The sequence below is a fragment of the Gymnodraco acuticeps genome, unplaced genomic scaffold (genome assembly GCF_902827175.1).
Source record: "Gymnodraco acuticeps unplaced genomic scaffold, fGymAcu1.1, whole genome shotgun sequence".
In the NCBI taxonomy this organism is placed as follows: domain Eukaryota; kingdom Metazoa; phylum Chordata; class Actinopteri; order Perciformes; family Bathydraconidae; genus Gymnodraco; species Gymnodraco acuticeps.
The window spans coordinates 549,254-576,553 of record NW_022991760.1 but is presented as its reverse complement, the minus strand read 5'-3'; the positions used below and the strand labels follow the sequence as shown (position 1 = coordinate 576,553).

Genomic DNA, 27,300 nt, shown 5'->3' with positions numbered 1-27,300 from the left:
GGACATATTTTGCGAGGATTTTGTGGATGGCAACAGGCTAGTTGAGCTGAATGAGGAGGGAGCATTGTGCTTAAACTTTGAACAGAAAACTAAAGGCACACTACCTTTAAGCTAGTGATATGAAAAATTGAATGTGTGTATTATGAGAAATGCTGTATGTATGTGATGAGATGTTAAATGTCTATTTTTGATAATAAAAGATAAAAAAAAAAAAAAAAAAAAAAAAAAGTAGGGGCTTGGACTGTGAGCCGTATGGTCGCCGGTTCAAGTCCCCGACCAGACCTAAATATGGAGTGTGGACTGCTACTTGGAGAGGTCCCAGTTCACATCCTGCCCTGCCGTGGTGCCCTTGAGCAAGTCACCAGACATCCCCCTTCCCCCCTCACTGCCATTGCTCCCCGGCTGTACAATAGCTGCCCACTGCTCCTAGTACTAGACTCCTGGTACTAGGATGGGTTAAAAGCAGAGAACACATGTCACTGTGTGCTCTGTGCTCTGCATGTGTGACCATTAAAGAGGGTTTCATTATATTATATTCTATATTCGTTAGCATAGCTAGTTAACCAGATGCTAAAAATCCCCGGTACCGCTCTCTCTCTCTCGCTCAAACAAAATGTGCTCGACACACACACACACACACACACACACACACACACACACACACACACACACACACACACACACACACACACACACACACACACACACACACACACACACACACACACACCACACACACACACACACACACACACACACACACACACACACACACACACACACACACACACACACACACACACACACACACACACACACAAGCTTGAATGACACACAAAGACACAGAAGTAGTACCACTGTAATGTAGCATATTCTTTTCGATGGCGTTATTATATGATCAGTGTGACAGATGAACAGATCGCCACTGGGCTTTCAACTAAAGACACAGCCATGCAACAACTGCGGCATGTGTGCGGCTCCTTATGGGTACTACAAGTGCCGGAGCGGCGTTCCGGTGCTCTCCGCTCTACACCATGCTCTACACCTATGGGATTAGTTTTGTATCATAAAGATAAAGCAACACTTTCTCAGAATAAAGCAAAACTATGAGTTTAAAAGAAAAAAAAACTAAGTCAAGCAAAATAAAATAAATTTCAAAAATAAAACTATAAGTTGCAAACAAATCATTTGTGTAATCATGTAAACTATAAGTGTTTTTTCTTTGTTTTAACATAGGTTTTTGTTTGCAGTTCTTGTTTCTTCTTTCTCAATGTACTTTACTTCAGTCTTTAAATGTTTTCCTTCTATGTACTTCTACTCCACTACAATTCAGAGGTAAAAAGTGTACTTTTACTACTCTTCATTTATTTGGTTCCTTTAGTTACTTCACAGATCTGGATGAATGATGTGAAATATAACCAAGTGTTAAATCAGACTTTAGTTCCACCTGGAGTAAATCCACAAGCTACTCTGCAGTATGCAAAGTCATTCAAACTAGCTGCACCTTCACCAGCTTTGAGAACACTTTGATCAATCATTATAAAACATATCATATATATTATTCTGAAATGGACCAATCTGCACAATGACTACTTTTACCTTTGGTACTTTAAGTAAGGAGAGCAGCAGCAACATGAACACAGTGGCACCAGCAGCATAGCGAGGCAGCAGACCTGGCAGCTTAAATAGAGCGGCAGGTCTAGGAGAATGTGTTTGATTGGTTGTAAGAGGGACGAGGCGCGTCACGTGTTAATGTATCATTGGTGCTCCAGTTGACTGCCTGAACTAACTCGCAGGCTTCGCCCATATCTGAGTACTCCTCCCACCTCTGCGCCTGACACACGTATTTTCCAACAACCTGAATAAATAAAACCAATATCTTTCCTAATGACATGAAAGGTAATAAGATACGATGAGAAGGGGAAATGCAGTTTTCCATTCTGTTATTGTATACACACACACTAGACCTTTATTCCTTGAGTAGTTACAATATCTACAACAGGCTCTGGTGTCTTTTTAGCTTTAGAAAAGAGCATTACCTTGGTTTTCTCAACATTTAAAAGAAGCTTTAGTTCAGAGAGCTGAGTCTGAATAATGTTAAAAACTGCTTGCAATTCAACAACAGCCTCCTTAATGGAGGGACCTGCACAGTACATCACGGTATCATCAGCATAAAAATGTAAGGTTGCTCCATCGACATTTTCACCTAAACTATTGATGTAGATGGAGAATAAAAGTGGACCTAAAACAGAACCTTGGGGAACACCATTAGTAATATTTAACCACTCAGAAGACAGCCCATCAAAGTGAACACATTGGGACCTTTCAGAGAGGTAGTTCACAAACCACCCTACTGCATGGCTGGATATGCCTATACTGACCAGCCTCTGCTTTAAGATGCGATGATCGACGGTGTCAAAAGCTTTGGAAAGGTCAATAAATAGAGCTGCATAACTCTGCTTATTATCTAAAATACTCGTAATGTCATTCACCACTTTCATTGTGGCAGTGATGGTGCTGTGTTGCTTTCTGAAGCCTGACTGATGTTTAGACAGGATGTCATTTGTACATAAAAACACCTTTACCTGTTCACTCACTAGGCGTTCAAGAACCTTAGCCAGAACTGATAATTTAGAGATTGGCCTATAATTATTTAATAAAGTGGCCTCCCCACCTTTTAGTAGAGGCAGGACATACGCTGACTTCCACAATTTTGGAATTGTGTTTGAGCTGAGGGAGAGGTTAAAAAGAGTTCAATCAGGAGAGACGTTGATGTATGAAATACATATTTATTACTGGGACACGTCATATGAATGAAATAATGATTGCCAGAATTGAGACAGGAGAATGGAATGGTGTTTGGCGATTAGGCCCCGGTTTGCAGGATTATCATTCAGGAGGGGAAGAACCGCTCAGAAGAAACCCCCAAAGAAGTGAAGTATGAAATACTGAGCTGTAATGAGTTTCTTACCTTGTGGGCTGACTGCGGTGATCTGTGGATGAAATCATGTGGATTAAACAATCGGCCGGAATCACTGCCGGGCTTACTGTACATCATAAGATGCTTGACCCGAGAGTCGACGGCCGGAATCAGCGCCGGATTTACGAGAACACTACCACTAAACAACGGCCGGAATCACTGCCGGGCTTACTGTACATCATAAGATGCTTGACCCGAGAGCCGACGGCCGGAATCAGTGCCGGGCTTACGTACTACCACTAAACAATGGCCGGAATCACTGCCGGGCTTACGTGAACACTACCACTAAACAAACGGCCGGAATCACTGCCGGGCTTACTGTGCATCATAAGATGCTTGACCCGAGAGTCGACGGCCGGAATCAGTGCCGGGCTTACGGACTACCACTAAACAACGGCCGGAATCGCTGCCGGGCTTACTATACATCATAAGATGCTGACCCGAAGGTTGACGGCCGGAATCAGCGCCGGGCTTACGTGAACACTACCACTAAACAAACGGCCGGAATCACTGCCGGGCTTACTGTACATCATAAGATGCTGACCCGGAGGTCGACGGCCGGAATCAGTGCCGGGCTTACGTGAATACTACCACTAAACATTGCCGACACGATGGTCGATGACCTGCGATGCAGGGTTAAACATTAACACAATGAACACTACCACTAAAATGCATAAATACCAGGTTAGAGAGATCTTCGGATGGCCGCACGGCGCTGATGTCCGGGCGAATGTAGGATGTGAAGGCAGAGGAGGACCACCGTCCAAGTTGTTGTAGGGATGAGGAAGAAATACCTTGATTGGCGGCAGGGTTGCTGCACCTATCCTGAACGAAGCCCTGAAATGCTATTAAGACACCACCACCAGTTATATGCATGTTTACCATAGGTAAACTGGAGAGATCTTGTATTGCCGGCGCGAGCCGATGTCCGGGCGAAGAGGGAGATGTAGACAATGTAATGCAGCTGTTAGCATGAGTACAGTGATGCATGAATATCATAACCTGGCTTATCGTAAGCCATGTGAGCATGAAACCAAAATATAAATGAAATGCAATATGCACAGCATAAGATGATGTATGCTTAGGTAAATGCTGAAACATGACCCATGATATAGGATTAGCTTAATTAGCAGTTTATTTACACCACGTGAGACATAGATGCTGATGTGCTTGATTGGGTGATTAGACTGTCTTCTATCATCTTACATGAACTTCTCTTTCTCCCTGAAAGAAACCCCCCAAAACCAACGGATGGGGCAGCATCCGTGACTGTGTTGAAGCTTGAAACTGCGTTACTTACTGAGCATTGTAACGGGTAGTACCGAACTGCATTAGTAATGCGTTACGTTACTTCGTACGGCAAAGTAATACGTGTACTGAAACTCCATACTGTAACACGTTACACCCTACACTGCCTGGAACTCACCTTAACCCTGAACTAAAGCAGTAATGCATAACGAACATCTCGTGAATTTGTTGCAAACTGCCTCTTGCCAGCGCTACCCTGACGCCTGTTTTAGGGGTGAGGCGCAGGGAAAAGAGGCGAGAGCCTGGGCTGTGCAATGAACCTGCTAGCCGCCTATGACGCACTTAGTGTCCAGTACTGGCTACTGAGCCGGGAGGAGAAGTAGCTTCAATGGGGTGTAGTTTAAGCCCTGCCTGCCTGCAAGGGGGGTTGTGGTTGAAGCCAGAAATGGGTAAAGCTTCGCATGCGATGAGGGCCCGTTCCGCGTGAAGGCCGGAAGCCGCATTTGAGCGGCCCTGATGCCAGTGATGCCCTCTCGAGAGACTGAAGGCGTGCGTCAATTGTTTGCGTGAAGTAGCCCATTTCCATTAGCCGGAGGAACTTCCGTGGAGCCCGATATCCTTGTCCTTTCCTCCCGCGTCCGGGTTTGCCGGCTGGAACCGCTAGCCGACTGGGGAACGCCGCCTGTAGCTTAATCCTCGAGACTGCGGAGCTGATGAATGTATGCCTGGAGCTGGGACGAAGCCCTGCTGCTGTTGTGTATTGTCACCTGAAATGACAGCTGACAAGAGGGAAGAGCAGATATAAAGGGATTAGCGGGTGCAACGATAGGCTTGTAAGAATGAAGAGAGGAGTGATTGGTTAGCTGGGGAGTGACGCCCCCAATCACTTAATGAGGGAGGAGAGGGTAAAGAAGTGACGTGTAATATGAATGAAGAGCTTGGTCTTCCTGCTTGAACTTGCGCTAAGCTTCATTAGTGAGAGGTGGAGCAATACAATCTGCAGCTATCTTTAAAAAGAAAGGTTCTACGTTGTCCGGGCCAGCCGGTTTCTTAGGATCTAACTTGGTTAAAGCTTCACGAACAACATCAACAGTAAAAGGAGTAAAACTAAAAGGGTTTTCCAAAACACGTTTTTCAGAATCACAGATTGTGGTGTTCACAGAAGCAGAGTTAGTGACAGAATCAAACAGAGAGCCACAGGACACAAAATGCTCATTAAAACAATTTAACATAGTGCGAGATGCTGTGGTAATGCACGGAGGTAGTTCATTACGGATATCACCGGTGGATATCGATTTTATGGCTTTCCAACATTTTCCAGGATTATTCAGGTTCTTTGTGGTTACTGACAGATAATACTTAGACTTAGCACTTTTGATTTGCGATGTGAAGCTATTTCTTAGCTGCCTAAAGCGTAGCCATTCTACCTCTGAGCCTGATCTCCTAGCCTTTGCCCAGGCCTTGTTTCTCTCATGTAGGAGACTAGATAATTCAGCAGAAAACCAAGGATTGTCTCGTCCCTTCACTCTAAATGTACGCAGGGGTGCATGTCTATCTATAATTTCCATAAAACCAAGATAAAAATAAGACCATGCAGTTTCTACATCAGCACACAGATCGATTTTACCCTAATCAAAATCAAACAGATCATGAACAAAACCCTGCTCCACAAAATGCTTTTTGTCTCTCTTACTGATAATGCGAGGTTTAACCTTTTGGACTTTTGTGTCCCTAATTGTGGCTACAACACAGTGATCACTCAGATCATTTGCAAATACTCCCACAGATGAGTATTTATGAGGAACATTAGTTAAAATGAGATCAATTAGGGAGGATTTATTTGGGGACTTAATGTTAGGGCGAGTAGGACTGTCTATAATCTGAGTAACATTCAGAGAGATACAAAGGTTTTTTAAATCCTCTGACACAGAAGTTAACCAGTCCCAATTAAAATCACCAAGCAGCACTATTTCCTTGTAGAAAATAAAAGTTTTGCCAAAGAAGATAAAGAGTCCTTGACAGCTGAGGGGGGTCTGTAGCAGCCCACCACCATGACCTGTTGACCTTTTGCTACTTCGATATTTAAAGCTAAAAATTCTAGTTGTTTACTAATAGATTTGGAAACCATCTTGGTTACACAAAACTTATTTTTCACATAAATGGCAATGCCACCACCTTTTTTAGGACGGTCGGTACGATATACACTATAACCATTTAAATAGATGTCAGAGGCCAAAATAGATTTATCTAGCCACGTTTCTGATAAGACAATGACATCAGCATCAGTCGAGCTCGCCCAAATGCGGACAAAATCTAACTTAGGTAACAGACTGCGCACATTTAAGTGAATGAATCCCAACCCAGATCTAGAATTAAAATCAGCAGGAGTAGCTATCTGACTACTACTGCTGCTGGGCGGTCCAGGGTTTAGTTGTACATTCCCTGATAGTAATAATAACAAAAAAACCAAGCACCTTTTCCTCTTAACCGACACACATACATTGTCATCTGCTTTAAAGTCACCAGTAAACTCCGCGAAAGTGAGATTAGAGCTCAAGAAGCAGTCCTGAAGAACCATCATAGCAGGCAAGTGAGAAAGACAAACATTTGTCGAACTGAATGTCTGTGCCAAGGCAAGGCAAGTTTATTTATATAGCACTTTTCAACACAAGGCAATTCAAAGTGCTTTACAAAACATGAAAGACATGAAAGACAAGGCAACCAGTAATTGTTTGTGTAACACATCCGAACCTTTACAGGGGATGTCCACTGCGGGCGGTAAAACAGACCTGAATCCAGTCGACTTCTCAGGATGACGAGAGAACTTCTCATTGTCCAAAATAGCTAACAGGCATAGCAGAATCACGATATGGGCCATTTTCCCAGACCAGCACAGCATCTGGATAGGCGCGCAAGCAGGCCGAAACGTGGAGGCGCTCCGGTCTCTTCGCGATATCCCTGGTGCAGAACCTCCTCAGTACAGCAGGATAGGCGAAGCAGGCCCAGCTTGAGGCGTAGAGGCGCTCCGGTCTCTCCGCGATATCCCCGTGGTAAAACGTACTCGGCACCGTAGAGCACGACAGGTGGAGCAGGTGGATACAGGCCTCCGCTACAGCAGGTGTAAAGCAGGCCGCAGCCCGAACGCGAAGCCGCTCCGGTCTCTCCGTTACGCCCCCGGGGCAAAATCCTGCCAGGACAACAGCACACGACAAGTGGAAGCAGGTCCCCGCCACAGCACAACTGGACAGGTGGAAAAAGGGGGCCCCAGCCCGAGCTACAACGTGCAGCCGCTCCGTCTCTCCGCGACTTCCCGGGGAAAAAACCTCCCCACAGCAACACTGCACAGGTAAACCTCCTCTCCACGCCGACGGAAGAGAGGCAGCCCTGCCCCTCACTTTCCACGCTCCGTGAGGCGGATGAGAAAATGCGCTCCGCTCGCTCTGATCGACGAGTGTAGAGTGTGGAATGCTGTGTGACCTCCGTCTATGCAGATGTTGTAGGATCTCTGGGTACCTGCTGGCTCGACTACTGTTGCAGGTTTCCATGTCCCTGTTGGAAGCTGGAAGCGGATCGTGGCTCCCACTGGTAGTGCAGGCAGTGATCTGGCATTCCTGTCATAATATTGTTTTTGTCGTGTTTGGCACTGTTCTCTCCTGCTGTGAACGGTGCTGCGACAGGCAAGCTCTGGTTGTAGATGCTTTTCAGTGGTGGGAAGGATGGAGCGCAGACGCTTGCTCATGAGTAGCTGCGCTGGCGATTTCAAACCATCCACTGGTGTGTTTCTATACTCCAACAAGCTGAGGTACAGGTCAGTTCTCTGAGCGTGTGCTTTGTCCATGAGCGCTTTGGCAGTCTGAACTGTTTTTTCTGCTAGCCCGTTGCTCTGTGGATACAGAGGACTGCTTGTGACATGCTTGAAGTCCCATGCATGAGCAAAAGCTTTAAACTCTTGTGAACTGTAGCAAGGTCCATTATCGCTGACTAGTGTCTGTGGTATTCCAAATCGAGCGAACATGGCCTTCAGCTTTTGGATGACTACTGAGGAGGTGAGGCTGGTGATTTTTTCTACCTCAAAGTACCTACTATAATAGTCAACTACAACTACATAGTCAGTACTGTTCCATGTGAACAGATCAGTGGCTATTACCTGCCAAGGTTGTTCTAGGATTGGGTGTGACATCATAGGCTCTTTTGGGAGTGAGCTGCGTCGCTCAAGGCAGGTGCTGCAGGTCCCTACTAGTGTCTCTATCTGCTTACCCATCCTTGGCCAGAACAGTACATCTCTTGCACGTTGTTTGTACTTTTCCATCCCTAAGTGTCCTGTGTGAATGCGTGAAAGCATTTCAGCCCTGAGTGAGTGCGGCACGATGATTTTCTCTCCTTTCAGTAGGATGCCATCTGTCTCTGATATCTCATCCCTATGATTCCAATACTCTGAGACTGCAGGTGGACATTTTTGTTTTTCTCGGGCCACCCTGCTTGGATCACCTGTCTCAGCACTGAGAGCTGCTCATCTTTGGCTGTAGCGGCTCTGATCTCTGCCATTTTGCGGTCGCTTACCGGAGCGTTGCTGATCACAGTGTGTGTTTGGTAGTCCATGCCCTCGCTCATGGAGCGGTCGTAACACTCAAGTGGCTTTCTGGACAGAGTGTCTGCGACGGGGATTTGTTTTCCTGGTTTGTGCTCGATAGTAATGTCATATCGCTGTAGCTGCAGCATTATGCGTTGCAGACGCGGTGGTGCAGCTGCTAAGGGCTTACGCATGATTGACTCAAGTGGCTTATGATCTGACTCGACGATCACCTGTCGTCCGTACAGGTATTGGTGAAACCGCCTACATCCAAAGAGCACTGCGTATAGCTCCTTTTCGATCTGAGCATAGTTCTCTTTGTCTTTGATGCGTATGCGACTGGTTTCTCTTCTTGGAGCAGGACAGCTCCTAAGCCGTGTTTGGAAGCATCGACTTGTAATTTCACATCCTTTGTGTGATCGAAGTAAGTGAGTACTGGGTCAGGCTCCTGTGTTAGGATGTATTTTACTCGTTGGAAGGCTGCATCATGATTTGAGTCCCACACAAACTCACTGTTTTCCTTTAACAGTTTCCGGAGTGGAGCTGTTGCCTCTGACATTCTCGGGGCGAACCTGGAAAGGTAAGTGACCATGCCCAGTATGGTCTCCAACTCTGCCTTGCTTTGTGGGTTAGGCATTTCTTTGATGGCCTTAATCTTGTTCGGGTCAGGGCGGATGCACTTCTCGTGTCAGCTTGTGCCCAAAATAGCTTAGGCAGGCACACATATTTTGCACTTGTCCTTATTCAGCTTTATGCCTTTTTCTCTGGTTCTCTCCAGCATGGCACGCAGGCTGGCGTCATGCTCCTCTTTGGCGCGGCCGTAGACTATGATGTCATCTACGATGACGGCAACGCCTGGAAGCCCCTCATAGGCCTCATCCACTCTCCTCTGGAACTCATCCTGTGCAGATATGATTCCAAAAGGCAGTCTCTTGAAACGGTACCTGCCGTAGATCGTGTTGAACGTGGTTAGCATAGATGAGTCGTGTGTGAGCTTTATATTCCAGTATCCAGATCTGGCGTCTAGTACACTGAAATACTGTGCTCCAGCCAGTTTTGGTGTGACGTCATCTAGAGTAGGGAGTGGATAGTGGGGTCTTTGGATAGCTTTGTTCAGGGCGCGGGGTTCTAGGCATATTCTCAGCCTATTTGTTTTCGGCTTTTCCAACACTACTAGTGCATTAACCCATTCAGTTGGCTCTGTGACTTTTTGGATAACGTCCAGTTTTTCCATGTCGTCCAACTCATCCTTGAGCCGGTCACGCAGAGCATATGCTCTTAAGCCTAACAGAGGTGGAGCATTTGTATGGACTATGTCAAAACCTACCATGGCTGTTTTCTCACCGTGTTTACATGTCAGTCTACATGTTCCTTCTGCTTCTATCCTGTGCCCACCATAATCTGAGAGTTTGCTTGATGGGGGGCCTAGTATTACACTTCCATATATCTTGCGGAATGTGTCTGCTGGTATAATACTAGTCTGAGCACCAGTGTCTGTAAGAGAATATTTTCATCTGATCTGTTTATAGAGTCTTTTATGGTTCCTTAGAGTCTGTGATACTGCAAACATCTGCTTGTAGTCACTCAAAGACCCCTCTGTAGGTTGAGGTCACAGGTCAAACGCTTCTCCGATATCCGTGGGGGGTTTGAGACCTGGCAGCATCTCTCTGAGACAAGCAGATCATTGTCTTGCATCGGCTATTGATTATACGCGGGCTTTCTGGAAGCCCGCCTCTCCTCGTGTTGGTTAGATGTTTTGTGTCTTTTGGTTCAGAGATCGCTGGTGGAGCACTGGACATGTGTGAAACTAAGATGATCTCCCGGCCGTTATTGTCTGTACTTTCTCCAATAAAACTCTTCAGTGCTTTTGGCTAACAACGGTTCCAGACTCCTTCATTCTACCTCAACATTGCAACAACAGAAGTTTACCTTCACAGTGTCCATTTTAATCTTCAGTGTGTGCCTCGCTTTTCCTATTTCTACTTCCGCATATGCCTGTTCTCTTTCTGTGTTTTCATGCTCTTTTATGATAGCATCAATATAGAGTTCTTCTAGTGACTGTTCTGCACTGTTTGAGATGGTATGCAATTTTCTGGGATTATATCTCGTCTGTGGCTGCTGTGTTTGTGACCTACACACTTTAGCAAAGTGGTTGGGCTTCTTGCATTTGCCGCATTGGCGACCCTTTGCTGGACATTCCTCAGTGCGACTGTGCTCCCTCCCGCATGCTCCACATTCCTTGCTCCTCACGGCGCTGTTACGATCATTCCATGTCGTCTTGTGCCCACGGGATGCTTGGTCTGCTCTAAAAGGTTTTCTGCTAACCGCGTGAGCAGAGCGACTGTCGTGGCTAGCAGCGGGGGTTAGCATTGTCTTTAGCTGCTGCTGTGATAGCTCATGTGAACGTGCAATGTCAATGGCTTTCTCTAGCATCAAGTCTGGACCGTGACATAGCAGTTTTTCGCGCACTCTTTGTGAGTTTGTAGCAAAGACATTCCTGTCTCTAATCATTTCCTCACTATTTGGGTAGTTGCAGTCTTTACTTAGCAATTTTAGCTCCGTTACAAACTGGTCGAAACTCTCATTGTCTCCTTGGATTTTTTCATAAAATTTATAGCGTGCAAATATGGGATTTGCTTTCAGAGTTACATAAGCTTCAAAACCGCCATAGTACGTTTTTAGTACCTTACTTTGGTCTTCTGTGAGAGTCCATGTGTAAAAGACATCTCTGCCTTTTTCCCCAATCCATAGGAGTAGATAGCTACATTTTTCCTCCTCGTCTTTAGCATGTAGCGGGCCTGAAAACATTAGCTGTACATGCTGCCGAAACTTTCTCCATGCGTCCGGCAGATTAGACGAGTCCCAGTCCATTCGTGGTGTTGGAACGCCTGTGTTCTCCATCTTCCGTCGTCAGGTCGATGATAAATGAACTAACTCTGACACCATGTAATATTCTGTTCTATGGACATGTTTGTGTCTACATAGACAGATGAAGCGGACTACTTCTCTCATTCCGAGTGTCCATCTTTATTCAACTGGCGCGTAACATGCACAGCACACGCATTACGTCATCAACGTGATCTCTGTAATCAAAGATCTTGTATTCACCAAGATGTTACAGTTTTGATTGCCTTTTTATTCATAATGTTTTTAATAGTGCTTCTATATTTGTATTGTTCTTGGTAAACATTTTCAAAATGTTGTTTGCAGTCAGGCCATCTCTTTTTTATTTTTCTTAAAAAAACATTCTACAATACAATACATTCTACAATACATATTATATATATCATAGTGTTTGCCATTCATCAAATAAATGGCAAATACTTTCTTCTTGTAAATTACAGAAAGTACAGGAATATTCAATATCAAGTCCAAATCTATGTGTGTAAAATGTTAAAGGGAAGTCCCTTAACTTTATTATTGAACCTTTTCACCTGTGCTAAGCTCCGTCTCTCTCTTCTTCATTGGTGTTCCTAACGTGTAGCAGCTGCTCTCCCTTTAAAGTCACTTGTTCAGGAACCATTAATCTCACAAAGTGGAAAATGGTTAATATTTGGAGACTTGTCGGTTTTATCCTTTATTACTGTATTGTGTGGTAGCTTCACATGTATAAGGGCGACACTCATATAATGACATAATCCCGTGTTCACCTGTGTGTGACGTGTGTGTGTGTGTGAGAGCGTTGAGAGGCTGGCTGTATTTCTTGTTGATTGCTACTTTTGGTAGCTGGATTATTTCAGTATAATACGTTGATTATTTTTTTGCTTAAAATAAGATCTGCTCAATACAGTCTCAGTCGTGTATTTTTTAATACATCAGACAAAACCAAGCAGCCTCTCAGCGGCTTTTGGTTATGTCCTGAATTTTGTCAATGTTTTTTAAACCAACCATATAAACCAAAAATATGAAAATATCTTTTTAGATTCAGAGTTAATGGTACCTATGTTTACCTACAGTAAGTGTAACTGAGTATGTCAGTAAAGCATGTACATTATTTTGTGTGTGTGTTCGGTGTGTTTCCAGCTGGACGCTCAGCATTTGAGGAGAGAGGAGGCGTTAATGGTTGCAGATGCTTTTCGGATCGCCTTTGAACAGCAGCTGAGGAAACGCAGCGATCACTTCCTGCTGCGGGCTGAAGGCAACGCACAACACAGCAAGGCTGAAGGCAAGTGTGTGGGAAAAGGCTCACGTTTTTAAATTCACTTAAGCAGAAACTTACTAAATATGACAGACCTCAAGTTCTTTTAATGAAATGTAATCTATAAAATTATTCTGGCAAATGTTGAAAAAAAATGCTCTAAATAATAGGAATGGAACCTCAATGCTGCTTGGTACCTTTCTTAGCATAGAATAAAGTGGAAAAGATAATGCCGCAACATTTAAAATGAAGCATAATTTGGCCGTTCACAGAAACAACTGATCGCGACACACACGGATAATCAAAGTTATGGTGCTTATTCAGCATTTTTAACAATTTAACACCTATAACAAAATTGCAAAAGTGCTTATGTGTTCTTAACTATAACAATATAGTCTAGTTGCCAGAATAGTGAACCCAGAAATGCTGAGTAACCCAACATTTTATGGTAGAAATGTATAGTACGTGTCCCCAGCACATAGAAACTGCTAACTTGCATATGTTGCACAATTAACATGGCAAAACCAGGGCCACCAGGGTGGGCGGAGGGGGTCCGGAGGACGGGTCTTGGGCTGACAGCCCAGGGGCACGGCAGAGGACCAGGAAGGGGTCTCGGGCGGACGGCCCGGGGGCAAGGCAGAGTCCAAGGAAGGGGTCTCGGGCGGACGGCCCGGGGGCAAGGCAGAGTCTAAGGTGGGGGACTCGGGCGGCCGGGCATGAGGGCGAAGGCAGCGGCAGGAAGAGTCAGGGGGCCGGGCTCGAGGACGAGGGCAGCGGCAGGAAGAGTCAGGGGGCCGAGGGCGAGGGCAGTGGCAGGAAGAGTCAGGGGGCCGGGATCGCGGGCGAAGACCGCGGCTCACAGAGGGCCGGGATAGAGGGCGAAGACTGCGGCTCTCAGGGGGCCGGGCTCGAGGGCGAAGACCAGACAGCTCCGGAGGCCGGGCAGGAAAGCGCTGACGGGACAGCTCCGGAGGCCGGGCAGGACCCGGTGTCGGCCGGACAGGAACCGGAGCCGGTGGGACAGGCTTCGGCAGGATCTCCCACGGAAGAGGACCAGGAGTAGGCAGGACCCCCAGTGAGACATGTGATGTCGAGGCCTCCAACGAAACAGGACATGGGGTTGGCAGGACCCCCGATAGAAGAGTAGTCGGCCGGGCCTCCAACGGCACAGGACACAGGGTAGGCAGGACCCCCGGCAGGAGAGTAGTCGGCGGGGCCTCCAACCAGACAGGACAAAGGGTTGCCAGGACCCCCGGCAGGAGAGTAGTCGGCGGGGCCTCCAACGTGACAGGACACAGGGTTGGCAGGACCCCCAGCAGGAGAGTAGACGGCGGGACCTCCAACGAGACAGGACAAAGGGTTGGCAGGACCCCCGGCAGGAGAGTAGACGGCGGGACCTCCAACGAGACAGGACAAAGGATTGGCAGGACCCCCGGCAGGAGAGTAGACGGCGGGACCTCCAACGGGACAGGACAAAGGGTTGGCAGGACCCCCGGCAGGAGAGTAGACGGCGGGACCTCCAACGAGACAGGACAAAGGGTTGGCAGGACCCCCGGCAGGAGAGTAGTCGGCGGGGCCTCCAACGAGACAGGACAAAGGGTTGGCAGGACCCCCGGCAGGAGAATAGTCGGCGGGGCCTCCAACGGGACAGGACACAGGGTTGGCAGGACCCCCGGCAGGAGAGTAGTCGGCGGGACCTCCAACGGCATAGGACATAGGATTGGCAGGACCCCCGGCAGGAGAGTAGATGGCGGGACCTCCAACGTGACAGGACAAAGGGTTGGCAGGACCCCCGGCAGGAGAGTAGACGGCGGGACCTCCAACGGGACAGACATACGATTGGTAGGACCCCCGGCAGAGGAGTAGTCGACGGGGCCTCCAACGGGACAGGACATGGAGTTGGCAGGACCCCCAGCGGAACCTCCAACGGACCAGGACATTGGGTAGGGACTTGAGACGTGACTCGAGAGGGGACTCGAGAGGAGACTTGAGAGGGGAACCAAGGGGGAACTCGAGAGGGGACTCCAGAGGAGACTCCAGAGGAGAACTAGAGAGGGGACTCCAGAGGGGACTAGAGGAGAGACTAGAGGAGGGACTAGAGGAGGAACTAGAGAAGGGAACTCGAGAGGGGACTCGAGAGGGGACTAGAGGAGGGACTAGAGGAGGGATCTCGAGAGGGACCTCGAGAGGTGACTTGAGAGGTGACTTGAGAGGGATCTCGAAAGGGGACTCGAGAGGAGACCTGAGAGGGAACTGGAGAGGGGACTCGAGGTGGGACTAGAGGTGGGACTAGAGATGGGACTAGAGAAGGAGCTCGGGAAGGGACCAGAGGAGGGACTAGAGAGGGGACTAGAGAGGTGACTAAAGGGAGAACTGGAGAAGGGACTAGGGAAGTGACTAGAGGAGGGACTAGAGATAGGACTTGAGAAAGGAATTGAGTAGGGACTAGAGAAGGGACTAGGGAAGTGACCTGAGGAGGGACTAGAGAAGGGACTAGAGGAGGGACTAGAGAGGGGACTAAAGGAGGGACTGGAGAAGGGACTAGGGAAGTGACTAGAGGAGGGATTTGAGAAAGGACTTGAGAAAGGACTTGAGTAGGGACTAGAGAAGGGACTTGAGATGGGACTAGAGTTGGTACTTGAGAAGTGACTAGAGAAGTGACTAGAGGTGGGACTGGAGAAGGGACTAGAGAAGGGACTATGAAAGTGACCTGAGGAGGGACTAGGGAAGGGACTAAAGAAGGGACTATGGCAGCTGGGGCCGGGACTGGGTCTGGAACCATGGCTGCTGGGGCCGGGACTGGAGCTTAAACCATGGCTGCTGGGGCCTGTACTGGGGCTGTAACCATGGCTGCTGGGGGCTGAACTGGTTCTGGAACCATGGCCTTTTGGGCTCGTGCTGCTAACCTGGCCTTGCGACTCCTCTTAGGAGCCGTTTGGAGGCTCCGTGGACCTCCAAAGGCCAGACGAGTACCAGCGAATGGTTCCTGGACTGTAGCAAACACTAGGTGAGAAGCAGGGGCTGACGCCAGACGGACCACACCGATGCGTGTGGTATCAAAGAGGGAATCTGGAGACCTGGGTCTATCAGGATCGGGAAAACAAACTGTGAGGTAATCCAAAAGCCAGGCCGGTAAGAATTTGACCAAATCTTGATTCCTCAGCGTAAGGGTGACTGCATCTGCCAGAGCAGCATCTCGCTGCTGAACCCTGACCGCTCCTATCCATTGATGAGCGTAGTCAGACAAAGAAGCGGTATAATCCACTAGTTCCAGCTCAAACAAATCTGCTGGGCCCATAATGTTGGTCGGTTCGTAATATTACGGTGTGTGTAGGAAGCAGGACCCAAATGCAGATTAATAGTGATGTTACGTATTGCGCCGAGGCTTCGGAGCGTGTGTCGAGTAATCCCCGAAGCTTTTTGTGAAGCATGTGTCGAGGCTTGTATCGTTTTGGGCCAGTGACGTCATCGATGACAAACGAAGCCTCGCTGCCTGTCGATACCACGTGACTGCTTCAGGAAGCGATTCAGATCGGTTGAACCGTTGAACCACAACGCTCATATTACCTATGGATGTATAATAAGAACGATATTACCCCTCCTGTACCCGGGCCCGGTGACACGATGGAATTAAAAGAGCTCAAAACCTCACCTATATAGAGGTCGGAACATGTCATAAGTATAAATAGATACAAGCATAAATAAATGTAGGAAAAAAAACATGAATGAATAAATACAGGAATAAATATGTTACAGTATTTTCAGGGAGATTCAGCGTGTGTGCTGTGGCTCAGCTGGAAAGCAGTTGACTCACGATCGCAGGGTTCCTGGTTCAATGACTCGTCAATACGTCTTTTTTGTTGTTTATAAAAGCTACAGCTAAATGAGATAATGTAGTTAATAAATGTATTCTTTGATATGGTTTAGCCTTTCTCAGGCTACAACATGGTTACGTTTATGAATATTAGTAAGGAATACAAATCCCTCTTTGCAATGTTTACCAGCCTCCTTAGGCTTTTCAATCACAATCATTCAACTGGAATAAAAACAATATTGTTAACATGAAAATATGATTTTATGTTCGTTGTTTAGAGTTATGCTAAGGCTTTACTCAATGGGAACTCGGTATGAGATAGAGCACACTGTTGAGATGTCCAATCTGCCTGTTTTACACACTTTGACCAACAGGGGGGTTTGTGTTCAAATGAAGCCCATGATGAAGCCTCATGAGATGAACCCTTTTGCGAACCAATTGGCTGGAAAGCTTCAAAGCTTCATAAGGCTTCATCTCGCCATCACTACAGATTAAGTGACAAAAATACTTCCTTTATTTCAAGGCTATATATACGTACAGACAGAACAGGACACTCACCGAAGACCACGTCAATACACAAGACGAACCGACACTGAACACAGGAAGAGACAAGACTAAATACAGGAAGGGGTAATCACAAGACGAGAAACAGCCGGGTAGGGGAGGAGAAACACAAGGGCCACAGATGAAAACAATCAGACAACTAGACACACCAGGGAAACTAACGACAGGGGAAAAACACAGGAAGAAGGACCAGACAATATACAAGGAGGAAAATACCCATAACCAGACATACAAAACTACAAATGTGACAAAACATGAGAATCCTGACAATATCAGTGTTTCTCAAACTTTTTCATAACCAATAAAAAAACACTCGCGGACCACCTAACTCCCCAAATATCCAAAAACAATAGGAATTTATTACGGAGTTTATATCCGAGCTAACAGACTCACAGATCATTGGCTACTGAGAGAAATGCAAAATACACCGCATGTAGTACGACACAAACCTCCGCTGTGGATTTTCAAAACAAAATACAGTAAAACTACTGTATGGTCGCAGGCCCAAGTTTAACTCTCTAAGCAATTTTTTCACATGTTAGGCTCGCGTGGGCTTTTTTAAAAAAAAAATGCTATTAAAACATGAACCTTGGTGACCGTCGGGCTGGCCTGCATGGTCTGCCTACAAAACAAAAATAAAAAACGTTTATGCAGCCCCAACAACAGCCTCTGATCATCAACAGACTTCATGCAATGCCATTGGATGCATATATTAGATAATAATCTCTATCTCACTCCTAAAACATCTAAATCTACTTCCAGCATGGATAAATGTTCATAAAATACATCCATTGTTTTTTGGATCGCCTGAAAATAGTACAAACAAGTGGCAACATGTGTGACGAAGGTGTTGCGCTGGAACTTAAGCTCCATTGCGGAGATGTTCCCGCGAGAGTGCGGAAAACTTAAATAAATACATTTATTTCAAATGTGAAATTTTACCAATATACTCACGGACCACTAAGGTGCGCTCATGGACCATCAGTGGTCCCCGGACCACACTTTGAGAAGCACTGGCCTATATGTAAACCATTGTTTTTTTTTAATGGCTTGGCCGATTTTGACAATTTGAGTGTTTTGGGGGTTATTGAGGATGCTGAGTAAGGATTAAAAATTGCAGTTTTAACCAGAAAGTGGCCATATTTGTACTCTCGTGGGCTGTTTTTGATTACCGTGAGTAGTGTTGCGACAATTGGATATAGAGAGCACAAGATCAAATTGCATTATTTTCTCCACTGTGGACAATTCTTTTTCAAATAAATAAGCAGTCAGTCCAATCCAAATGATCCAGAGTCCCCACACCATCATAATCAGCCCACAGAGAATACAAATGTACATTTTCTGTCCACACTATTGTCCACATAGACTATAAATGGTAATTAATGCCAATTAACACAACTTAAGCTAATTGTGCAAATTGACTCTATGAGTTGGCAACTATACATATTTATGGAACCATGTCAAGAGTGCCTGCCTTCTCCCTCCTCCCTTCAGGAGCCAACAGGAGTCCCTTAATGAGTGTGAGCCAGAGGCTGAGAGGTCTGCTGCCCTCCAAGACGTCCGAGGACCTTCTAGAGACTCTGTACAGACTGCTGGACCTGGTGAGTATCCTCCACATCTGCAGGCCTTCAGATCCCAGCACAGACACTGACACCTTTATTTGGAAGGTCCTTCTGTTTGCAGGGGTTGACCAGCTACTGTTCTGAATTAGCACAGGTGGAGGCAGAGGAGACAATTGTGCTCATAGTCTCCTCAAGGCTGGACTACTGCAACGCTTGACTACAAGGTTTGACTATTGCAACGCTCTCCTCATCGGGACTCCTAGCGGGAGCCTTCAGAAGCTCCAATACATACAGAACAGTGTCGCTAGGATCCTGATGAGGGTGAGAAAGTATAATCACATCACACCCGTTCTTCACTGGCTTCCTGTCTCATTCAGGATCGAATACAAGATCTCACTGCTCACCCATCAGTGCATCCACGGGAACGCTCCTTCATACCTCAAATAACTACTCTCATCACAAACCTCTACACACAACCTCCATTCCACAACCAATCATCTGCTTCAGCCCCCCCCCCCCCCAGGACCAAACTGCGCCCCATGGGGGATCGGGCTTTCTGTGCAGCTGCTCCTCACCTGTGGAATTCCCTCCCAGACCACTGACTCCTTTAAGAAAGGCCTACAAACTTTTCTTTTAAAAAAAAGCCTTTGATTAAACTTGTGTTTCTTTTTTCTATTGTGCCCCTTGGGATTACTTTTTGGCGATGAAAGGTGCTTTACAAATAAAATATATTATTATAACAGCCGCTGTTCCTATGCTAACTCATCAACCTCATTTTAGTCTTGGAAAACACTATATATATATTGTACAATACAAGCACACACTTTCAGACAGTGTCTCCTCTGCCGTTTATTGTGTTGCACTCGGTTCTTCACTCTGAATGTGACAAGTAGTTGAATGAATGAATGAATGAAAATATGGAGTTTTAGAATTAGAGAAAACTGAAGCATGACCAATCCCTGGGTCTGTTTTAGGATTTTACAAAAATCGTGATACACTTTGCCAAAAAATCTTTCGTTTGAAGCACACTAGTAAATAAAATAGGAAAATAGTTAAATCTTGTGTTAAAATGTAAAAATAAATCTATAAACAAACAAAAATGTCTATAGAATGCAGGAATTTCAAACCCTGTCCTAATCCCCCCCAAAAAGAGGTGTCCTCTGAATAAAAGGTATTCCTCCATTCACAAAAAAAAGAATACAGAACAAATAAAAGTACCATCTTGTGATGATCTGTGCTTTATTAAATATCTTTATTTTAAGAGGAGAAATACATTCTGTGTATGTATTTCGCATTGTATACATGTTGTAAAGAAGAGAACAATTGAGATAAAGTGTAGCAGCAGTTTTGGGGAAATATGGAGTTTCAATTTCCAAGGAACAAATATGAAATTAGGAACACTGGGGGAGAGTCCATATATCGACAGAGACCTTAAACAAACCTCCAAGCAAACTATTTGTTGTGGTGGAGTGAGTGTCATCAGTATGAAGTGTTTTCCTCCAAACAAATTATGAAAAGAAAGCCATTGGTTATATTTTAATCATTTGCATCCATGCTCTTCTTGGCTGATAGTATGTCCTATTCAGAATCATCAGATTCAGAGTACTTCATTTATCCCAAGGGACATTGGGTTTTGTGACTATATATATATATATATATATATATATTAGTGCTGTCAAAATTATCGCGTTAACGGCGGTAATTAATTTTTTGAATTAATTGCGTTAAAATATTCTGCATGTGCAGAATGGCCCGCCCCATACGTGCCACCAGTGGCAGCGCCAGGGTATGGCTGGGGTAGGCTACACCCATACCAAGAAATGGCTTAGCCCCACCATGAAAAATGATGTTAAAGTAAGCAAAATATAGTCTGCCAACTCGCGCGGAGTAAATTGCACAGACAGCAGTTAGTAAGATTGATTTCAGTAGCCACGGTTTTGAAAACTTTTGTCACATAGTGATCGTCTTCTCAATAGAACATCTTTGATAACGGCGTGGTGTTGTTGCAGGAAGTCCCGACGGAGAATACTTTAGCTGTAGTACAGGGGTGCACATAACTGGTACGCAGGTTATGTGCGTAATCTGAAATGCGTACCGTCACTTGTGTCACAAAGCGCATTTGCGTACCGACATACTTGTGAAGCTTTTCCAGAAGGCGGTTAGATCACCGGACGACAGAGTCGGTCTCCGTGTGCACAGACAGGGCTGCTGTTAACGTCGGTCTGTACAACGGAATTGTGCCAAAACTACGCCAACCGGCTGCGGAGGGAGACTCCCCCCTTCACTGGAGAACTGCGCTAAAACAGCTGATCACAACGTTCACACTGTGGTCACGAAGTACTCCACTAGCCGCCGCGCCCCCCGACCCCCCCCTGTTGATAGAAATCAACACGTAATGAATTAAGACCCCACGGTTTGATGATTGATAGGTGTGTGGGCTGTCTTTCATTTTGACACGCAGAAAAATGTTATAATAAACATAGATACTGTATGTTAAATGGATATATCCGCCTTCTTTCATTTATCTTTCCATTCCCACAACAATATACATAAATAAATGGCATATTTTGGACATAGTTCGAATGGTGATTAATCATGATTAATTAATTTTTAAGCTGTGATTAATCTGATTAAAAATTGTAATCGTTTGACAGCCCTAATATATATATATATATATATTAGGGCTGTCAGTCGATTAAAATATGTAATCGCGATTAATCGCATGATTGTCCATAGTTAATCGCGATTAATCGCAAATTAATCGCACATTTTTGATCTGTTCTAAATGTACCTTAGAGGAATCTTTTTAAGTTTTTAATACTCTTATCAACATATGAGTGGACAAATATGCTTTATGCTAATGTTTATTATTTGAACAATGACAAATAGTCTCATGAATATTAAACACAACAACCTCTGAACATTGCAAATATTCGCCTCAATTCAACCTGGAATCTCTCATACAATAATACAATACAAATGGTGTGTGTGTGTGTGTGTGTGTGTGTGTGTGTGTGTGTGTGTGTGTGTGTGTGTGTGTGTGTGTGTGTGTGTGTGTGTGATGGATCGTTGGAGCTATGTGCAACTCAAGGCATATGCTCGAACGGGAGCTGCCTGGACGTTGCAATCATGTTGCGCACTATCCGTGCTGAGTGTGCTGACTTCTCGGACAATGTCCCACTGTCTGGCTTCCTGCATAAAGTCAATTGCTCGGCGCAGTTGTGGCGAAATGTCGCTCCTCTGTTTTCATTTAAACAGCTCCTTATATCCGTTAGCGCAGCTAGCTAGCACCAGATGCTAACAACAACAATGCACGTAAGGTCTCTCTCTCGCTCGCTCGGGCCTCCCGGTCCTCCCAATAGCCAGTCGGTGCCTGCCGGTGAGCGTGGAAGTGTGGTCTGCCGCAAGCAGGCAGCAGGAGCGGGGCTGTCAGCATCAGCTTGTAGATGGTATTTTAAACTCGATGCGCTCTGAAAAAAAATACACATGCGTTAATCGCGTTCAAATAATTAGTGGCGTTAATTTTTTTGTATTAACGCGTTAACTTGACAGCCCTAATATATATATATATATATGTATATACAGTATATACACACACACTGTAACAGGACTGGGCAGATAGAGGAAAGTGGTAGTGCAGCAATCACGACAGAGGCAGTATTCAAATCCAAAAAGAGGCTTTATTGCTATCAAACTCAAAAATACCTTCCATTAAACAAAGGCTAACGTAGCCGGGCCGCTAACCGACTTACCAGCTTTCCAAAATGTTTCCTTACACTGGGAGCCTCCTGCTCCCTTCATGCGCCACCCACAACTGAGCAACTCTGTGTGCGTTGTCTCCCTTGAGGGAGTGATTAGCACCAGGTGTGAGGTCTCCACACCTGATAGTACTGCTCCTATGCCCACCTCTGACGCATCCGTCTGCACAATCATCCCCCGGCTGAAGTCTGGGGTCACCAACACTGGCCGTGCACAGAAAGCCCTCTTCAGTCCCTCAAAGGCGTGTTCAGCCTCTCCTGTCCACTTGACCATTAGCGGCTGTGAGTCTCCGGTCAGGTCTGTAAGGGGAAAGGCCGCATCTTTACCTTTTGGCCCGGCTCTGTGTGGATTTGGTGTTCCACCATCGTTGTGCGTCCAGGTCATAGTGAGAACACATCCAAACTCTGCTGAACCAGTTCCTTGGTTTGCTGTAACTGAGCTTTGGATAGCCCTGGACCGTATTCAACTTCGGGTTAGGAGTCTTAGGGTCTGGAGAAGAGGGGGACACAACCGGGGAAGAACACAGCAGTGCCTCTCGTACCATTTCTTTAACAGGTTAACATGGTATATTTGTGATGGTTTCCGACGGCCAGGTTGGCGTACCTTGTAATTGACTGGTCCCACCTTCTCTGCCACTTCATAGGGACCTTGCCACGATGCCAGGAATTTGTGTTCTGTGGTGGGGACCAGGAGAAGCACTTTATCCCCAGGCAGGAACTCACGCGGTTGGGCACCTCTGTTATACACTTTTCTCTGGGCTTCTTGGGCTTGAGCCATGTGCTCTCTCACCATGGGCCAAACATCTTTCATATGCGCCTGCATTGTCTCTACATGCTCAATCAGGCTCCGATGGGGGCTTGGTTGCTCCTCCCAGGCTTCCTTCGCAATGTTAAGAAGTCCTCTGGGCTGTCGGCCATACAGCAGCTCGAAGGGGGAGAAACCGGTTGAAGCCTGTGGAACTTCCCTGATTGAAAACAGGACATAGCCTATAGGCAGAAGCTGGTCCCAGTTACGACCATCCTTGTCAACAACCTTCTTTAACATGGATTTCAATGTCTTGTTAAAGCGTTCTACCAATCCGTCTGTCGGAGGATGGTAGACAGATGTACGAAGCTGCTTTACCTTGAAGAGCCTGCAGAGATCCTTCATTATCTTGGACATGAAGGGAGTGCCTTGGTCTGTTTGCATCTCTTTAGGAATCCCAACTCGGCTGAACAGGTGAAGCAGCTCCCGTGCAATCACTCTTGTTGTCATGTTCCTCAAGGGAATGGCCTCCGGGTACCTGGTTGCATAGTCAAGGATCACAAAAATATACTGATGTCCCCTGGCAGACTTCACCAGCGGTCCCACTAAGTCCATGGCAATGCGAGAAAACGGTACATCGATTATCGGTAGAGGTATTAGGGGATTTTTAAAGTGTGGCTTGGGACTCATCTTTTGACATTCAACACAGGTGAGACAACAATCCTCTATAGCTCTTACCACCCCTGGCCAGTGGAACCGGCTCCCAATCAGCTGCCTTGTCTTCTCAACCCCTAGGTAGGCCCCTAGGACATGGCTGTGAGCCAGATGCAACACTGTGGACACATATTGTTTTGGGACAACCAACAAGTTTCTTCGCTGACCTTCAACCTCTTTGGCATAGTATAACAGATTATTTTTTATTAGGAAGTGAGGACATGTAAGCTCACCTACTCCTGGAACTGGTTTTCCCTCTATTTCCGTAACATTGCTGCATGCATGCAACAGATTGGGGTCTTCCATCTGGGCGGTCCCGAACTGGCCCTTCAAACTTGGAAGCAATGCGACTTCACCCTCCTCCTCACCTGTGCTTAGGTCTCCCGGGAAAGCAACAAAAGGGTTATCATTTGCCTCATCTGCACTGGAAGATTGGTTGCCTCTCTGCTCCTCCGGCACAGCACACACAACTTTGGGGGACTGCTGAGGAGATGTACCCTGGGTGGCAATTTGTCCTTTCTCTCGTTTTCCTTTGGCACGTTTGGGCTTTTTGGGACCCACCTCCTTCTGGGGCTGCAGGCGCTTGTATAGTGGGCAGTCTCGCCCCACCACGACTGGGACTGGTAGGGAAGGAACCACCCCCACGTTCAGCTCACAGCTGCCTTTAACCGTGGTAAGGTCGATGAAGCATGTGGGGTATAATTTAGTGTCCCCATGGACACAGGAGACGGGCATAGTCTCTTCAGATGGAAAATGGTCGAGGAGGTGGGGTTGAATGAGGGACACCGCACTTCCTAGTCCACTAGCGCCTCTGCATCTTTTCCATTTACCTTGACTGGTATCATTTGAGCCAGGGAGCTTTCCTGTACCCAGCAAGAGTCAAGAAGATGGCAGGGCCTTGCACCAGATGAGTTGGCGGTCGGCATTAGCTCATCCTTCCCTGGGCAATCCCTGGAAATGTGTCCTATCTCCCCACACTGGTAGCAACGCGGTTGGCCCTCTGGCAGGTAGGACTGTCGTCGCTTTACCTCTTCTGGTTCCTGTGGCGGTTCTCGTGCCCTCATTCTCCACCAGTGTAACAGGAATGGACAGATAAAGAGGAAAGTGGTAGTGCAGCAATCACGACAGAGGCAGTGTTCAAATCCAAAAAGAGGCTTTATTGCTATCAAACTCAAAAATACCTTCCATTAAACAAAGGCTAACGTAGCCGGGCCGCTAACCGACTTACCAGCTTTCCAAAACGTTTCCTTACACTGGGAGCCTCCTGCTCCCTCCATGTGCCACGCACAACTGAGCAACTCTGTGTGCTTTGTCTCCCTTGAGGGAGTGATTAGCACCAGGTGTGAGGTCTCCACACATGCTCCCAATACTGCTAATTGGAAGAGGGTGGAGCCACCTGTTGGGAATGTAGGTGCCTCCCACTACCCTGCCTCTCAGCCCCTTACAACACATATATATATTAGGGCCGGGACTCGATTAAAAAAATTAATCTAATTAATTAGAGGTTTTGTAATTAATTAATCGAAATTAATCGCATTTTTAATCACATATAAATATTTGACCTGAGAACAGTGAGAAGCAATTTTTTTCACATGGATTTTAGTATACCATTAGGCGCATTCACACCGCAGTACTTTTTCCACAAAGGTTCATGAGAACTTAGTTCATGAGAACTCTTTGAACCTGGGGGAGGATTAGGCAAATGAAGCCGCTGACGTCACTTCTTCTTCTTCTGCTTTGGGTTTACTGGCAGGCCGCAAACCACTTCACGGCGTATACTGCCGCCCAAAGTCCCCGGAGTTGGGGACTGGCTTCAGTAGAATCTGCTGGGAGTCCCAGCAGCCTTCCGAGTAAATCGCCAGAACGCCGACACCTCCTCATCTCCACCGCTCCCATGTTTTATTTTGTGTTGCCATAAATTAGTCTCTCTGCGTTTCTGCGCTGGGCTAATGCTAATAATGCTAATGCAAGGATAATAAAATTCACAAAACTTTTTGGGAGTTTTACGGGGCGTGGTTTGCAATCCGCCCAGCCAATCAGAAATATAGCTCTTTTCTCACAAGAGAGCCGTACGAAAGTCCCTGCTCTCTAGCAGCTCTCTGCTCTCTAGCAGGGACTTTCGTGGGGGTAAAAAGGTTCTCATGAACAAATTTTAGTACCGGCTCTTTTTGGTGTGAACGCGATAAAGAGGCTAACGTCCACGCTAGCTTCTATATGTTTTGCATTGAGGTGATACTTGAGGCTTGATGTGCTGCGGTGATATGCGAATTCCTTTTTGCATAATTTGCACACAACCGTGCTCTTATCGACGCTTCCATCCGTCCGTTTTTTAAAACAACATATCCCACTGTTGTTCACTGTGGTTTGTTGTTGTCTGAAGTCATGAACGTTAGTTGGTGCTCCAGTATAATCGGTACGCCTGAAACTCATCCAGTGAGAAACGTTCCGCGGTGCAAAAATAAGTGCGATTAAAATGCGTTAATTTTTTTAACGCGTTAATTTTTGTGTAATTAATTAATCTTAATTAACGCGTTAAAGTCCCGGCCCTAATATATATATATATATATATATATATATATATATATATATATATATATTAGTGCTGTCAAAATTATCGCGTTAACGGCGGTAATTAATTTTTTGAATTAATTGCGTTAAAATATTTAACGCATTTAACGCATGTGCAGAATGGCCCGCCCCATACGTGCCACCAGTGGCAGCGCCAGGGTATGGCTGGGGTAGGCTACACCCATACCAAGAAATGGCTTAGCCCCACCATGAAAAATGATGTTAAAGTAAGCAAAATAAAGTCTGCCAACTCGCGCGGAGTAAATTGCACAGACAGCAGTTAGTAAGATTGATTTCAGTAGCCACGGTTTTGAAAACTTTTGTCACGTAGTGATCGTCTTCTCAATAGAACATCTTTGATAACGGCGTGGTGTTGTTGCAGGAAGTCCCGACAGAGAATACTTTTGCTGTAGTACAGGGGTGCACATAACTGGTACGCAGGTTATGTGCGTAATCTCTCTGAAATGCGTACCGTCACTTGTGTCACAAAGCGCATTTGCGTACCGACGTACCTACTTGTGAAGCTTTTCCAGAAGGCGGTTGGATCACCGGACGACAGAGTCGGTCTCCGTGTGCACAGACAGGGCTGCTGTTAACGTCGGTCTGTACAACGGAATTGTGCCAAAACTACGCCAACCG

General features: G+C 46.2%; 1 protein-coding gene across 3 annotated transcripts in view; it reads left to right on the top strand.

The window, feature by feature from the left end:
* The window catches only part of ccdc125 (coiled-coil domain containing 125), a 47,215-nt gene that overhangs the window by 17,261 nt on the left and 2,654 nt on the right, over nt 1-27,300 (top strand). The window contains exons 11-13 of one of the 3 annotated variants that reach the window (XM_034199288.1): nt 12,822-12,963; nt 18,809-18,915; nt 19,031-19,620. In XM_034199288.1, the coding sequence (XP_034055179.1) occupies nt 12,822-12,963; nt 18,809-18,915; nt 19,031-19,093 (312 nt within the window). In that variant the 3' untranslated portion in view covers nt 19,094-19,620. Of the gene's footprint in view, nt 1-12,821; nt 12,964-18,808; nt 18,916-18,997; nt 19,621-27,300 lie in introns of those variants that run through there. The other 2 variants (XM_034199287.1, XM_034199286.1) reach the window with 2 other exon arrangements.